At 32.2% G+C, this 18,679-nt stretch overlaps 1 protein-coding gene across 1 annotated transcript in view; it reads left to right on the plus strand.

Annotated features, from left to right (window-relative positions):
- CSMD3 (CUB and Sushi multiple domains 3) overlaps positions 1-18,679 on the plus strand; it is a 1,236,222-nt gene that overhangs the window by 892,806 nt on the left and 324,737 nt on the right. The window contains exons 26-28 of the mRNA XM_049773958.1: positions 619-745; positions 2,952-3,154; positions 16,901-17,092. Of these exons, the coding sequence (XP_049629915.1) occupies positions 619-745; positions 2,952-3,154; positions 16,901-17,092 (522 nt within the window). The remainder of the gene's footprint in view (positions 1-618; positions 746-2,951; positions 3,155-16,900; positions 17,093-18,679) is intronic.

The following is an 18,679-nucleotide window of genomic DNA, read 5'->3' on the forward strand; positions in this document are numbered from 1 at the left end:
TTGGCCCAATACATTTCATAAAAATTTGAGACCAAGTTAAATCAAAACCAAACTAGATTGAACTGAAATAAGAAATTCAATAAAAATGCCAGGACACTGACTTTTGGGAGGTTAAAAGAGAAAGAGTTTAGAGTGATTTAAAGGGGAATAAAAGGACAATGAAATGTAAGAGACCTGAGGGATCACAGTAAAGATTAGTTTTTTTCTCAGAGGTGGGGTAGAAGATGATGAATTATTCAGTCTGCAATCTATAAGCAGCAAGCAGCTGCCATCTGTTTCCCCTGTTTAAATTGTCATTACTTAACAACACATTTAAATTTTTTGGAAGCCTAAACCTAAAGCTGCTGTATGTGCCCCTTTCTGATGTTCTAATTTGGTTTTGTTTTCATTTCGCTTTTACGTGATCTAACTCGACACTATTACTTTCTTGTATAATCTGTTCCTGCTTCAATTAATCTTTAATTTGGAAATGCATGTGCATTGGTTACATTAAAAAGGAGGAAACCCTGTCCTTCTTTTCTTTAACGTGAAACATAGGAATGCTTAAGAAATGTATAATAGATTGTTTTTAAAAAAGAGGGAACTTAAATTGTGACTTTTTCTTCAAAACTTTATCAGCTGAATGTGGAGGTCGTTTTAAAGGAGAATCTTCAGGAAGAATTTTATCTCCTGGTTATCCATTTCCATATGACAACAATCTGCGGTGCATGTGGATGATTGAGGTAGATCCGGGAAACATTGTCAGGTAAATGAATTCATTTTCTCAAAATCACTAGGGAATCTGAAATGCCTAACCCGATCTAATATGCAACGTCAGTCAACATTCATCTTAAATCTTAGGAAATAAAAACATGGCTTCCGTATGTTTCCATATAATGAAAAGTATTTATAAACAGTTCTTTGATTTGTGGGACACAGCAACAGTTCATAACACCTCTAAAAATAATACTAATATTGTTTTAAGAAGACTTTGTTGCAAACTTTTTCTTCCTTCTTGTGGACTCTCAATTCTGGAGAAAACACACATTTAGAAATCTAAGTATAGAAGGGGACTCAATAAAAATCTCATCTTCCCAAGCTTTCTGCATTTTCTTGGAATCATTTTTATATTGCTACTTTATCTCTATTTCCCATTCCTTCGAGTTTGGGTACATGACCAACAATTCTTCATTTCTTGCCCTTGTAATGGTAAAAAAAAATCCGTGCTTTCTTCAATCAACATAAATAAGATATCCAAAGCTATTCCAAACTGTCAGCACTACTTAACTATTGAGAATAGTTTAACTTCAACTTTTTGCTGGGAAAGGATTAGTGTATGAAATAATTTCCCCTGATGTATGTGCTTGTAAGCACATTACTACTGATCAACAATGTTTTGAAACCAAAACATTATCTTTCATGTAAATGGGACTTTTGAGACAAATAACTGGTGAGTGAGAAGTTATGTAAAACAACTATTATCCTAGAAATCACATATTGAAAGGTACACTCTACAAGTTATCGGCAGTTTTGTGAATTAGGCGCCTGCTTTTGCAATATAATTTTCATTTTTCAAAACAGACTCTACAGGACGGTTTCTATTTAGTATAGCTACTCTCATTACTGTTATTCAATAAATAAAAGAGTAAAAATAAGTTACTCTTATTTTAATATGCATATCTAGTTATGATATTTTAAAATGTAACTTGCAACAAAATTTTATGATTTGTGAAAACTAAAGAATATTTATATTTAATATAATTTAATATGTAACTATTACTATACCAAGTATGAAACTTATAGAGTTTAAGTTGTTAATATGATTTGATTGTTAATATTTAGCAGGAAAATAAAATTCCACATATTGGAGACTATGTTTTTTCGTGATTAATTACAAAACAAAATTAGTATAAATTGAATCATTTTGTTTTTGTTGTTATTTGGGGAATAGAGTTAGACACTTTTTTTTTTTTTTTTTTTTTTTTGGTTTTTGGGTCACACCCGGCAGTGCTCAGGGGTTACTCCTTGCAGGCACAGGGGACCATATGGGACACCGGGATTCGAACCAACCACCTTTGGTCCTGGGTCGGCTGCTTGCAAGGCAAACGCCGCTGTGCTATCTCTCCGGGCCCTAGACACTATTTTTCACATCAAAGAAGTTTTCTTTAGCCTTAGCTTGCTGGTGTTATTTTTGTGAATTAATGTTAGGATTTTTATAAATATTATTTTTGTATACATTGTGAAGAATTTTTTGGATTTTTAATGTGAATTTTTTCTTCATTCCTGAAATATACCTTAATTATGAAAAATATAACTAAAAAGTGTAGTTATAAGTGTGTCTATATATACTGTGGAATAACATATGTGCAGTTCAGTGCATAACTCTATCACCTATTGAGCAATCTAAATCAATTCTATTTAATTGCTTTTGTCACTTTTGTAAAATTGAGACTAATTGTACTTTATTAGATCATTATGGAAATTAACTAAAGATAATAAAATTAATACATTTTATACATTACCTCACACCTTTGCTGTCCAATTTAAAACTTGTTAATAATGTAATTTTATACCTAGAATTTCTGTTATCCACCAAAGTGCTATAAATAAAACAACATAATTTCTGTTAAGTTATACTATATGTGAAAAAATTAGCAGCAAGAGTTAGAATACAGTGTGGAGGATACTTGTCCAATCAGGTTCAACCGTAACATCCATAATGTCCCCTGAACTTACTAGAAATGATCTCTGAATGTAGAGCCAGAAGTAAGACCAGAGCACTGCTGGGTAGGGTCCCAAATCAAAAAAATGTTTATATAGTTTTCACATTATTTTTTTAAAACTAAATTTTAATCTGACGGAATGAAGGACTATATATATATATATTTAATAAAGCAAATATAAATACTTGTTAATTCTTTAGTTAAGCCCAATATATATTTAAAATAATTGAGTTCATGGTTCTCTTCTAGCCTTCAGTTTCTTGCTTTTGATACGGAAGCGTCACATGATATACTTCGAGTTTGGGATGGCCCACCAGAAAATGAGATGCTCTTAAAAGAAATCAGTGGATCTCTTATTCCTGAAGGAATTCATAGCACCCTCAATATAGTAACCATTCAGTTTGATACGGATTTTTATATCAGCAAATCTGGATTTGCAATTCAGTTTTCAAGTAAGTTATTTTATTTATTAAGTGTAAAATGCTATTGGCAATAATAATAATAATTCAATGGATTTCAAAATCTTAAATATATTTATTGTGTCTCTATTAATTTGTGTTCCAGCAAATTTTATTTGGAAAAAAATAATTAATTTGGAAAAATGATTAATTCCTAATTGTAGAGAACTTTCCCCACTATAAAGTGAGTTTTCCTTCAAGATCATGTTAAGATAAATATTCAAATAAAATTATTATATTTAAATAGTTTTTATTTACTTAAAACTATAAATTTTAAAAGGTGACTTATTTGCATAGAGAAATGAAAGCTTTTTATTTTAAAAAAGCACCATTGTTCTTTTACTAATTTTATTTTTTACGTGTTAGCAAATTTAATTATATATTCATAGATATATTTTAGAAAATATTTTAGTTTTACTTTCATTGTAAACAATTATCAGTATTAAAGGTCTGTTTTGATTTTCTTTTTATGGCACTGAAAGGTGGCTATATCTTGGATACTCTGTAAGAGAAAATTTGGTTTGGTGTTAGAGAAAATGGATGAAAACAAAAAAAAATGATTACCCTGTTTTATTTTTATTGACAATACACATTATCTATTTGATAAAATTATTTGATGGACCTTATAATTGCATGTGCTTTAAAAGGATACTAGTAACGTACCCAGATTTTTGAGACTAATTTGAGAAAATGCTCAGTTGTTGCCTGAATTAAAGTACTTGCTCCTTAATAACTGCTGATTTGGAGAATCTAGTAACTTCCTCTGAAATGAATTATAATTACTATTCACATAGGAGTAATGGAATAAAGCATGAAAGACTTAGCTGTTCACAAAATACATTGCTATAGCTAAATAACTGAATGTAGAATTAAACAACTTGGCAGGCATTTTGCTTACAGAATAGAGTGATTTGGTATAATGTACACATAAATGAATTATTTTGCATTGTATAAATCAAACTCATAGAAGGTATATTGAGTCATGTTCAAATAACTACACTGAGTTACAGAAAGCGAGTCAAATTTTTTCAAGGACGTACTACTAGCAGTAAATTGAAGCTTCTATTCAAATCCAAGACCTAAAAGGATTTGAACACCAAGCATGGTATATAGTTTAGATTTTGCATTAACTACTGTTAATGTGCTATCATTGTCAAGATATGTGTAGTCATATGCATAAAAATAAAATAGAGTAACTTTAGTTTATTTCCCCAAATTTAATTGAGGTGCTGTGATATAAATTTTGTTAATGATCATACCATACTGGCAGGATTCCAACACTACACTTCACCAGTGTCTAGTTCCCTCAACATAAATTCTGTGGAGTCTACATCCTTCTCAACTACATACGCTCAGTTCTATAGATCAACTCTTGAGTTTTGTTGTCTTTGTGCTTATGTTTCTCTCTTACTATGTTTACTTGAATATTCCATATATAAGAAAGATTTCTTTATCCCTTTCCTTTGGATTTCACTCAACATAATTCCTACTATGTTGGTTTATGTAAGAGCAAATTGAATAATTCCTTTCTCCAATTCATTAACACATTGTTTTTTCTCTTTGTAAATTTGTATTAATATTACACTGTGATTTACCAAGTTGTTTGTAATACAGTCAGTCCAGGCATCAAATATCTAAACATCAATCAAAAAAACAGTGTGACCTTCCCTCCAGTTGTATCCCTTGTTTCTCACCCATCATCATAGGCTATCCTCTTGTAGTCTTATTTTTGTTTGATAGAACACAAAGGAAAACTGAATTATCAAAACTTAGATCAACAAGGGTCAGTTTGGAATAATTGTAATAGCTTAAGGTGGTGAAACTAATGTCAGTGTTTTTGGATTTGCTGGGCTGTGGTTGAAACTTGTTGAGTTTCTCTGTTAATGTTTAGGCACTCTGAGATTTGTGGTTAACTAAGTAATTTTACTATCAGCCTTTCTGTGATACTACTGGGCTGGCACTCTTACAAAATGTTGAGCTACTTGAGGATGCGTGGTCCAGGTTCTAGAGATCTGAAATAAATATGGTGCCCTATAGTTTAATAAGGTTTCATTGTGGAGTTGGGACAGTTCTCTCAGAGTTTGTAGGGTGTGTTACTGGGCTGTTGTAGTTCATGCGGAAAGGGGTATCTTCCTCACTTATTCTGAGATGGCTACAGAGGGGTTAGTCACTACCAGTCTCCCTGGAAAGAGTCAGCAGCCATTATTTTCTTTTGAAGCTTGATAGAGGAGCTGGGTGATTATCCTACTAAGGAAATCATTTTTTTTCTTTAGCAAATATACAGAAAAAACAATACTGATACTGTGGGTGGTTATTTTTTTATTATAAATCTTTAAACATGAGAGTCCAGATTTAGTAGTTGGGGGCTGAATCTAGCAGTGCTCAAAACCATATTTGGTGTCAAAGAATGAAACTAGACTTTCTGAATGCAAAGCATTTATCCATCCAGATGAGCTATGTCTGGTCCATTTGCTCCCTTTTCTTGTTTATTTTTTTCTTCAGCACCAAGACATGTCTTTTTAAATTATTTCCCAATTTCTATTTATAAAACATGTTGCAGCACATGCTCTAGGAACAATTATTTATCTTTCTGATAAAGGTGAATAGGGCAGTTTGACAACTCATTACTCTAAAAATGTCTAAATTATATGATTTTATTCCCCAAATATATTATATGTACCTTTGTCTCTCCAACTGTATTTAAAACAATAAAGATTCTTTTTAAGGTATTTTTATAATTGATTGCCTAAACTAAAAATAATTTTTGAGAATGAAAGAACACAATTAAAACTTGAGTTGGACAATAGGTATAAGTTGGAGAAGAGGACCTTTCCAACCAGATCATGATGTATTTTGATGAATCATTTGAATAGATTAGAATCAGCCTTTTTAGTTGTTATTATTATTATCTTTACTTTCCTCTTCACCATAATGCTCTTTTATTTATTGAATGAATTGCTCTTATTTATTCAGTGTTAAGTATCACAAAAGGAACAAATTAGTTAGTGGCAGCAAAGCAACAAACAGTAAGCAATGAATGAAAATTATTTATTTAATTAAACTTAGCACTGAAAAAAGTGAATTTAATTGAAATATAGGTCATTTCGACTTCATGATCTTTGATGGGCCTCTATCAGCAGCTTCACATCTTCTGTTTCATGATCTTTTTGTTTTTTTCTGTAGTCTGTCATTTTCCCTCTTGGTATTCCAGTCTGCCAGGCCCTTTTGTTTAATCAGAGCTACTTAAGTCTGACATTGGCGCCTCATGCTGTCCTATACAGTGCCCTTGGTTCTCAGCAGCCAGCCTCTCTATCCAGTGCTTAAATTTGTAATCTGCCTGTCTCATCCGACTTTAGTTCACCAGGGACGACATCTTTGAGCTTCATGCTGTCATTTGCCAGCAGAACAGTTCATTCTGACAGAGCATTTTCTATGCCCTTTAACTGTTTGACCTCTCTGTTAAGAATCTACTCCTGCTGCATAAAACAAAATACTCAAACTTGTAGCTTATGCCATTGAAAATTCTTAAGGAAATGGAACCTTTAGCTATGAGTGATTGATGTCTCTCAAACATAAGGGACTGCATGGAGCTTCTCCTTTTGTTCTTATTCTCTTTATTATCATCTGCCCAGATATAATAGCCTGTCATTTCCTTATCCCTCCAGCCAAACTTTCTTCATCTTTCCACCTGATATTCTTAAAATAAAAATGAAGAAGATCACTCCTCTTTTGAATATTCTTCAATAGCAACACTATCATACATTTAAAACTTTGGAAAATGCAGGGGCCGGAAAGATAGCATGGAGATAGGGCGTTTGCTTTTCATGCAGAAGGTCATTGGTTCGAAATTCGGCATCCCATATGGTCCCCCAAGCCTGCCAGGAGCGATTTCTGAGCGTAGAGCCAGGAGTAACCCTGAGCACTGCCGGGTGTGATTAAAAAAAACACAACAACAAAACAAAACAAAACTTTGGAAAATGCTTTTTTTTTGGGGGGGGGGGGGCACACCTGGCGTTGCTCAGGTGTACTCCTGGCTGTCTGCTCAGAAATAGCTCCTGGCAGGCACGGGGGACCATATGGGACACCGGGATTGGAACCAACCACCTTAGGTCCTGGATCGGCTGATTGCAAGGCAAACACCACTGTGCTATCTCTCCGGGCCCAGAAAATGCTTTTTAAACCTCCACTTTGCACCAAACCACCTTCCAGCTTCATCATCACTATTGATTTATATACGTATTCTCTGACTACACTGAACTTCTAAATTATTTTTTATTGTTTTCAAGCTTTGATCCATTATGATGCCATAATCCTTTTAATTTTTTATTTTAATTTTAATATTTTTATCTTAAATTGTATTTCTTATGTTAAAAATCTATAAATTCTTATCATTTTCTAAGGTTCACATAAAATAATACCTTTTTAATTAAAGAAGACAATTAATTCTTAAAATTAGTTACTTCTTGACCCGAATTGGATGGGCATCTACTCATGTTAAAATTGGGCTAATGTCCAAATTTACCAACAGGAGTCCTGGGTTATACCTGTTGTACTGACATTCTATCTATTTTGATATTTCTTCTCTATTTTCTATGTATAACATAGAAGATATCTTGTTAGTTGTTCTGTTAAAAATAACCAAAACACATTTATTTGTGCTCTACTTTGTATTTGATATCATTAAGGTATGTATGTGAGAGAAATTATCTTATAGGATAAATTTAAAGGCAAATTTGCTGAGATATGTTGTCTTTTCCAGACAACAAGCTATTCTCACTTTCCTTTCAGGGAAAATTCAAGTTTTCTTTCAAGAACATCTTATTTAGGGAAGTTGCCAATAAAATGAAATATTCATATGTGAATAGTTAAGTCCATTATGATTTGAATGGTCATCTGGGAAACATATGTTGCTATTGCCTTACTAGTAAAATGTTCTATTCTAGCATCAGTCTTTGCTGTATTCTTAAAGAACTTTCACTCACTGTTAGACAATAACTTTATGGAATGAATTAGAAATATGTTTTTGAAATATACTGAAAGAAAACAGAAAATACTCTATAAGGTTATGGATTATAATGGAAATCACACCAATTTATTTCATCACTAATAATTTTAAAATATTTATAGTTGCCATGTAGAGCAGCAATAGAATTTGGTTTTCTGATTGAGGTATTATTAGTTTAGAGGCATGAAGATGTGTTTTGTATTCTAGATGTATAATGTTACAATACCACACCTCTACCAACTACAAGTATCCCTGACCTGGTGCTTATGCTATTGAAATTAATCAGTCTATACCACCAACAAAATATATATGTTCCCTTATAAGCACAACCCCTTAAGTCACTGTGGTTCTGTTGATAGTAACTATGGGTTTGTTTTAACTGATTATAGTCTATTTCTTGCATTCTTTATATATTCTAGTAAGTGAGACCATCTGGTAAGCCTTTCTTTTTCCTGCTTTATTTTGCTTAGTACAATATCCTCCAGTTATATCCATGTTGTAGCAGAAGATAAGGTTTCATCTTTTTCTCATAGCTGAGTAGTAGTTTATTGTATGTACACACACATTTTCTTTCTCTCTCTTTTTCTTTCCTCTATCTCTCTCTCCCACACACATGCAATGTCTTTATCTATTCCTCTTTTGATGTTCACTTAGGGTATAGACCTTGACTTTTGTAAATAGTTCAGTGAGCATCAATCAGAGTGTAGATATTTATTTGAATTACTGCTTTTATGTTCAATGTTGACATTTCCATTTTATACTTGTATTTTACTTTTTTAAAAATATAAATTTTATTTTGACCAAGTGAATTACAAATCTTTCACAGTAATAGTTTAGATACATAGTGACATTGAATCAGGGGCATTCCCACCACCAGTGTTGTCCTCCCTCCATCCCTGTTCCCAGCATGCATCTCATATTCCCTTCCTTTACACACACCCCCTTGCCGGGCTGCTAGAATAAGTGGTCCCCTCTGTGTCTAGCTTGTTGTAGATTGGGTATCGATTCTGTTGGTGGTGGTTTTGGACCTGGTTTTTAAGTCTGATCATTTTTTTATTTTTACTCAATGTTCAAATGACTGTTTGGTCTTGGTACCATCCATTACTTTCCCCTCAATTTATTTTTTGTATCATTTAATTTTTATTTTTTGAGAGATCTTTACATTGTTTTTCCATAAACTAGCAATTTACATTCCTAACAACAATGTGCAATGTGTAGATCTTTTTTTTTTTTTTTTTTTTTTTTTTTGGTTTTTGGGACACACCTGGCAGCACTCAGGGGTTACTCCTGGCTCCATGCTCAGAAATCGCTCCTGGCAGGCTCAAGGGACCAAATGGGATGCCAGGATTCGAATCACCATCCTTCTGCATGCATGGCAAATGTTTTACCTCCATGCTATATCCAGCCCCTGTAGAAGATCTTTTTGTCCATATCTCTTTACAATATCTGAACAATGTTGTTGTATATTACCTCATTAATAGTGGCCATCATATATTTGATTGACATTATGATTTGCATGTATTTTCTTGGTAGTTAATAATATTGGCTAGGCATTCTTCATGTACTTATTTGCCACCTGTTTCCTTCTTCGTAGAAGTGGTTTTTCTTTTCTATTTATTCTTTCCATGTCTTAATGTGGCTATTTAGTTTCTGGTTTCAAGTATTATGTGTGCTTTATATGGTTTGGAAATGAACCCTTTTCCATAAGTCTGTAAAGCAAATATATATCCTCATCCAATATCCTCATCCAATATGATTTCTCTGTTTTTTAATACATTTGCAGCAGAGAATTTTTTGGCTACAAATTTTAACTTGATAAACTGTTGGAATAGCTATTTGGATTTATAGTTATATTTACAGCTTTTAGACTTATGTTCAAATTGCTCATAATGTAAATAGAATAGAAACCAATTCAGTAACATCTCAATTTTAAAAAGAAACTTATACAATATAGGTCAAAATAAATGGGATATTACTTCAGATATACTACCCTCCAAAACAAACAAATGAAAATACAAAAAATTATGGGACAACAGTGGTATCATTGACTATATAACAATTAGAAGACATATATTAACTTGGCATTTTTAGTTTTAATGAAACACTAATTTAATCACTTTATATTCTTAATTCTTTTATGCATCTATAAAGTTTTAATAAGTCATTTAATCAGCAGGAAGGTTCATTAAAGTTTAAACGAAGGTCACTAGATAATATAAACATTAAGGCACTTGCCCTGTTTAGTAGGATTAATTCTGGTTTGATCTCTGGCATCACATGGTCCCACCAGTACCAACAGTGACCATTGAAGCTGTCAAGAATATTCCCTAAAGTACTGCCAACTATGACTCAAAGAACTCCAAATCATTAAATAAGTAATTAACTGTTACTAATTTTTTTATCATTTGTCAGTTGTATCAAAAAATCAGCACCAGTGCCTTGGATATTTTAATTCAAACATTTAATTTTGACTTAAATTCAAAATTTAATATATGTTTAATTTAATTATAGCTAAAATTTAATATTTTGAAATTAACACTAATAAATTAAAAAGATTCCGAATAATTTATAGGAAAATGACGTGAAATATTCATATTAGACACACCGAAATTCTATGCAAGAAAAATTGTCAGTAAAAAGAGAAAGAGGTATTAGGTTATATTTTATGTAGTGTTAGCTTTACTGTATGTTAATATGTTAGCTTTGATTTCAAAATATGAATACATAGGCTTGAAAGTTTATGGGGCCAAAATTAAAGAGTGGTACACAACAATTACATGGTGAATATATATATATATATATACTTATATATAAACATTAAGAAAATATTTTTTATATTCTTGGAAATACATTATACTACTGCCTTGTGTTTTCTTCTGTATCCCATGCATTTTAATAGCTGTGTTTCCCTCCCAGGTTAGTGGGAATGTCTCTGTCAGGCTGCCATCCACTTTAACCTGACTTGCCATATCATTGGGTATATCACTAGAAACATAATGAAATTCTAAAGATAGCCACTTACCATGTAGCTGCCAAAGTGTAGAGCTAATAATGATGTTGAACATTTTTTCTAAAATTGATGGATCTTGTTCAAATCAAGGGCTATACAAGGGCAAAATTCTCCAGGGTGAAATCCACCTCCAGTTTACCAGCTGCATTTCAAATATTTTCTGACTGACTTCACACTGCCTGGGATTTCCTTCCACATTAAGTGTTCCCATTATCCTACATGATTTCCTTACAGATAGTGAAGTAGAGGATATAGTGTCATTTTTTTAGCCAAGACAAATATATAAGGCAATAAAACTGAAAGGAAAATATAAAAGACCATGCAAATAGCAAATTAGGACTATGACCTTGCTGAAGACAACTGACATACTGTAAAAACTATAAAAATACTTGGATTTATAATAGTGTATAGTAAACTTTGCTGTCCAAAAATGTTTTGAATTTATGTTTTTGTGCAATTATATAAGATGATTGTTATAATAAAGCTTGTCCAGATTTTATCTGGAGCTAAAGCAAGGCAGAGATGCCATTAATATGCCTGATTTTTAGATGAGTCAGCTACAAACTAGGAAATAATACAGACTGACCAATAATTGATTTTCTTACTGTAATAGCTATTATTGTAGAAATTTCAACATTTGGTAGTCTTACAATTCTGCTATGTAAAATTTTGTGGGATAATGGCTACTAAGCATATTTTGGGGACCTGGAGGCCACACTGTCCATGTGATGCTGAAGAGAACACCTGAGTCACTCACTAGCCCATGTATTTACTTATTTTTAAATACTTTTTAAAATAAATATTTTTATTTAAGTACCATGATTAAAAGCATGTTTGTAGTTGGATTTTTTTATAAATATACATCTCTCTTCACCAGTGCAATGTTCCCATCATCAATGACTTTCATCTTTCTCCTCCCCAACCCCCTGCCTGTATTGGACAGGCATTTTATTTTTGGTATCTTAATATAAGCTGACTCAATTTTTGGGAAAGAAAAGCATTCAGAATTATATCTATTTTAATGTATTTTTCTTTATTCTGCAAAGTAATATTGTAAGATAATTGAGTGTTAATTTCTGCCAGATCACCAAGATGGTAATGTAGACATTACCTCTGAGTAGAATCCAGAATGAAATTAAAACCTCTAGTACAAGCATTAGGATTGTATTGTTATTTGGAAAGTAATATACCATATAAAGTTCATATTGTAATGAAATTGCTTGTCATTTAGATAAAAGTAATTAGTAGGAAGTTATATGTAGACTCCTCATATCAGTATTTAGTAGTTAGATCTTTACTACTTTCCATTTTGTTCTCAAATTTCCATTTTAATCAGATGGATAGAAGTGAAATATATAAAATATGAGTGCTTTATTTCTTCCTAAATACTTTGAAGTATTTGCAGTCACGTATTTTGAGGCTTTGTCAACATAGTTTGAAGAGCTTTTGAGTGGGGCCAGAGTGATAGCCCAGCAGTAGGGCCTTGCACACGACTGACTGTGGTTCGATCCCCCAGCATCCATATGGTCCCCCAAGCCAGGAGTGATTTCTGAGCGCATAGCCAGGAGTGACCCCTGAATGTCACCAAGTGTGGCCCAAAAACCAAAATAATAATAATAATAATAACAATAATAATAATAATAATTGCTTCCAAGTTCAGCTACTGGTACAGCATGTATCATTGCCCTCCCCCAGGCATAGTTCAATAGGTATAGTTCTGATGACCCCCCCAGTACCACTAGACAGTAGCAACACTGCCACCATGAGTCAGGACACAATCTGCCTTTAAGGAAGTTTCTCCTTGTCACCCAGAGCGGTGCTTGGAGTCTCCATCTTCCAACATTAAGTAGATCTTTGGCATGGCCTTTAATTGTGTTAATTCATTTTACAAATGTTTGATGAGCTATTCTTTACCTGTAGAAAGTTGACTTCAATTTCGTTAAGTCATCTGTTATTTATAAAGAAATTTACGGGGGCCAGAGTGACAGTACAGCAGCTAGGGTGCTTCTATTATATGCAACTGAGCTAGGTTCATGCCCAGGAATTCTATAGTGTCCTTCAAGTCCCCCAGGTGTGATCTCTCAGCAGAGTCAGGAGTAAGGTCAAAGCATATAAAGGTGTATTAAAAAAAAGAATAAAAACAAAACAAAAAGAAATGGATATAATCTTCAACTGATTTTAGATTATTGGCAAACACTGATATTGCTGTGAAAATTTCTAAGCAAATTAAAATAATCCTTTTCCTCTAGAGTATAAATTTGTTGTTAATGCATATGAAAGATGTACTTATGCTTCAGTTCAACAACAGCATGTCTTAAAAATTGATTCTGTGTATAATAAAAAGTCATCAAATTATATTACTTTCTTAATATTCTGGATCATGAGAATCATTAAAACTGCTAGGTGTACACATTGTTTATGGTAAATAAAAATAATTAAAATATGCAATAATATGACATAAAATAAAGTAAAAATAATAAGATTTTATATATACTATTAATGTTCAACCTATTAATTATGTCAATAATATTTCCTCCTGTGTGAAATTTATTCTTTACAAAAGTACTCATCTCCAGGTATTATAATAAATTGGAAATCAATCTTCAATAAGAAATTTGAGCATTCAAAATGATCTATTTGTTAGATTTTATTGACTCTAATATCTTAGGAAAATTGTATTCATTGGTCAAAATTATTTTTACAAATTATTTTACAATTATTTTTACAAATATATTTATAAATGTATAAAAACTGAACAGTTTGATAATTATGCATGTGTATAGATGTTATAATAATGTGAGACTAGAGATTTTCATGCTGAATATGTAGCTCTGGAAGCCATTAATCTACAATATATATAAAATTATAAAATTGGTAAATAACTCAAGGAGAAATTGTAGATAAAAGAGAATAGATGCAAGAATATTATTACTGAAATATGCTGGTATTCAGTCATTAAGACAAAAAAGTAGAGAATAAATACAAAAAGAGGAGTATTTTCACAAGTAAACAGGAAAAAAAACACAAGCAGGGTCTGATGTCTGATTCCTCAAGAAACAATCAGCTGTAGAAAATGCTGAAAATTTTCTGACAAAGATAAAATAAAGATATGACACAATTACTGTTCCATTTGACAACTTAGAGCTAACAAAAGCAAGAAAGCAATTTAGTAAATATATTGGATGATGGAATGATGATGAAAAAGGACAGTATAGATTTTTCCATTAGAAGATCTACTCAGTAGGAGTCTATTAAAGTGAAATGGGAAAAACAGTTGGAAAAAGGGGGAAAAGAGGGCAGATGTAATATTAGTTTTCTGTGTTGCAGAAGAACAATAGAAGTCAAAATGTGTGTGCGCTTGGGAATGACCCCACAGAGAACTCATTGGGGATTGAAATTTTTAGGGATACAGTCTTTGAATGGGGTTTTGGAATAAAGGTTTTGAGAGAGGTGACAAAGGGCAGCATATCCAAAGCATGAAAAATAACATTGTCTTAATTCAGGGCAAACGCTCCTTCTCAATTGTAACAGGAGTGAAACAGTCCATGTCACTGTGTATCTCTTGGTCTTAGAGACTAGGTGTTGATGAAAAGGGAATGTTTTGTCTTATAAAACTCTTATTTGCTCATTTAATTATAAGGAAGACAATCAGAAAAATTAGAGAATAGGAAGAAGAGAATAGTAATGGAAATATAATTGGAATGTCGTGTCTTTGGATATAGTAATTATTTAAATAATATAATTCGATACATAGACTGGATTTTTAAAGTAAGGCTATTTCATTTGTATTGTTATCAATATCTATCAAAATATGGTTCTTTTTTCTGACTTCATGAAGAAATATCAGAAGCATGAAGATTATTTTTGTATTAAATATTAGAAATGGCTGATTTTTTCCTTTCCATCCAGGCATATGGTTTTTTTCATTTTCTCCCTGTTTTGCAAATAATTTCTATAAACAACCATTGATGTTTCATTTATATATTATGATTCTCTATTTTTAATCTGCTAATAAAACAGAATAGTGCAGAAAGAGTACATGGTAATGTGTAAGAAACCCACTATTTCATAAATTCATATCTCCAAACTACTAAAATTAAACACTTAAGCACATTGAAGCTTCATTTTACTCATCTGAAAATGTGAGTAAAAATATTTCATAAGTATTTGTGTTTAAGCTTGCGAGTGTGAATAGCCCTTAGCTCAATATTTTGCACATGCTATGATTTCGGCAAAGACAGTACAAATGATTATTGTTTATTAATGCCTATTCTAAATTGATCATTGGTACTGAAAAGCTGTGATTTCATTCTTAAATACACAGATATTATGATAAAGTACTTGATAAAGTATCTACTGATGGAATTCAGTGAATAAAAATAATGATTATGTAGTTATATTTATGTAGTTATATTTTATACTTAAAAGATCATATTTAAGAGGATATGATAATGCATACTCAAAGTGTATGTGGTGGCAACAGAAATAGGAAAACCTGTAAGCATTTGTCTTTCACACAACCAAACTAGGTTCAATCCCCTGAGCCCACCAGGAGAGCTCTTTAAACATAAAGCCATGAGTAAGTTCTGAGCACCATCTAGTGTGGCCAAAGCAGAAAATAAACAAACATTATGAAATACCAGAAAGAAAATGCAAATATGATTTATATATTTTGGGTTACAACCCCCTAACACACACATGCAATAACCATAACTGCACTGTGATCCTGAACAGCATTGCACTCTCAGGCCCATGAACTGAACTGCTGACCAAATCATCTGAGAATCACTGGCATTACTTATATGAAAAAAATATCAAATAAATCATTTATATTTTTCATGAGACATTTTAAGTTTTGAAAGTTACATAGATAAAATATATCATTTACTGATAGTGTATCTTTTCACTCAATCTAATTCCTTATAAAGTCATTCAAGCCATACATTTTTATTGCTGAGTAATATAATTATGGAATGTATAAGCATTCAGTCAAATATTCAGTAAAGAGTATTTGACTTGTTCTTAGTTTTTAGCATGTCTAAGTGAAAGGTGCTATGAACATTCATGTACAGGTCTGTATATAAACTTAAGTTTTTGTTTCTCTGGGATAACCCTGGGTATAAATTTACTGGTTTATACGGCAAACACAAGTTGAGTTTTGCAAGAAACAGCAATACCTATTTTCAGAGTGGCTGCATCATTTCAATTTCTGGTATCAATATATGAGTAATTTATTTTTCTTCAAAATCCCACAAGCACTTGTTATAATATTTTAATCTTATCTCATCTGATAAGTATTGGTTATATCATATTGTACTTTTAATTTGCATTTTCCTAATGGTGAAAGTTTTTATAGACCATCTGGTGTTCTCTTCACTGAAATTTTTGCTGCTGTTTATTTTGTAATTGGATTTTATTCTTCCTGTTTTCCCTAACAGTTGAGCTTCGTTAGATTTTTGTGCACACTTTATATGAAATATATCTCATACAAATTTATTCTAATAGCCTACATAATTCTCTTGAAAACATTATTTTGAAAAAGGTCTTAAAAGAGTTATTGTGTGTATTTTCAAAATTTGTTCTAAGCACATTTTCCAGTAATTTTTAAAAATATGTTAATATTTATAGTCAAGGTTTCTCAACTACAAAATCAGAAAATTTGAAGTTCATTTGGTTAGCTCTATAATTGCATTTTTTTGTTGTTGTTGTCGTTGTTTCCTGATAGGTTCTGTTGCCACTGCATGCCGGGATCCTGGAGTACCAATGAATGGGACTCGAAATGGGGATGGACGAGAACCTGGGGACACTGTTGTTTTTCAGTGTGATCCAGGATATGAACTTCAAGGAGAGGAAAGAATAACCTGCATTCAGGTAGAAAATCGCTACTTCTGGCAGCCCAGCCCACCAGTCTGTATAGGTATGAATTAAAAAATAATTTAAAATTTTATAGGTCTAAAACAATGGTTAAAACTTATTTTTTGTTTTATTAATAGAAAAAGTCTAGGACAGATTCTATATGCTATTTGGGATTTCAGGACTATGAACTTATTGAAAAATTTACAAGATGGAAAAACAAATGACCCTATATTTTTATGTTAGAGAAGTCCCAAAATTACATTAGAATGTCTATGTTTCACCAAAATCCTCTAAAATATTAAAAGCAGAAGTTCTTGAAGATTACTAATTTTGGCCAGAGAACTAGATCAATAGGCTGAGTATATGGTTTGCATGCGGATGGCCAGGGTTTAATTCCTACACACTTGGTCTGCCCTGAATCTATGAGATCAACCCCTGAGTACAAAATCAGGAATGAACCTTGAACTCTTCCCAGTGAGTGCCCCACCCTAAGGAAAACAAATCAAAGAATAAAGAAGGAGAGAAATCCTAATTTTGCCATATCTATTATGCAATTGTAGTTATGTCCTATTTCTGAAATCTGATTAGGTAATTAATAGTGAATTAAGAATTATTTTTAGAAATGGATCTTGCATTTAATATTGGGCCAACAAATATTTGTAATATTTATTTCTCTAAAAATATAAAACTTATGTTTGGATTTTAGAAACTTTATTTTCTATTCAGTTAATGTGTTCCAAAGTTTTTATTTTGATTGTCTATAACTTTGCAACAGCTTGGTTCAGCCTCAAACTGTGCTTTTTCTCCATGTCTGCTTTTGAATGCTTAATTTTGTCCTAGAAAAATAAGATAATTATGATTTCTGTACGTTATGAAAAAAAATAGTGTGCCAGACTTGAATAAAAACAGTAATAAAGGGCTGGAGAAATAGCACAGCGATAAGGCCTTTGCCTTGCATGCAGACAGTTGATCCAGGACTGATGCTGGTTCGAATATAGGCATCACATATAGTCCTCCAGCATGCCAGGAGAGATTTCTGAGCACAGAGCCAAGAGTATCCTCTGAGCACTACCAGGTGTGACCCAAAAACAAACAAACAAACAGAAAAACAATAATAAAAATTACTTATTGTTCTTTAATTTATTTTTGTAGGTGGAATATACTCCGGACTCTGTACTATCTCTGTCACCCTTGATTTTATTTCTATGTTGAATGTCCTTTTAGCCTCAGTTATTTCAGTTCAAGTTCTTAAAAATTGATGATTTGTTTATTTGTTTTTATTGAGTTTTTACTGTTTAAATTTTGGAGCTACACCCAACTGTGCTCAGGGTTTATGCCTGACTATGTTAAGTGATCAGTCCTGGCCGTGCTCTAGGAAGCAAGTATGAGGAATAAATGAGAGTCAGCTTCATGCAAGGCAAGCACTTTAATTCCCCATATCTTTCCATAGAATTGAATTTACTTTAAACTTTGAATAAAGTACCCTATTTTTCACTCTGTAAGATGCACCTGACCATAAGATGCACATAGTTTTTAGAAGAGGAAAACATGAATAAATATATTCTAAAGCAAATGCTGCAATGCAAAATATTGTCCGGAAATGACAGCTGGGAACAACCTGCCTCAAGGACGAAATATATTTACAATA

The sequence above is a fragment of the Suncus etruscus genome, chromosome 5 (genome assembly GCF_024139225.1).
Source record: "Suncus etruscus isolate mSunEtr1 chromosome 5, mSunEtr1.pri.cur, whole genome shotgun sequence".
Lineage (NCBI taxonomy): Eukaryota > Metazoa > Chordata > Mammalia > Eulipotyphla > Soricidae > Suncus > Suncus etruscus.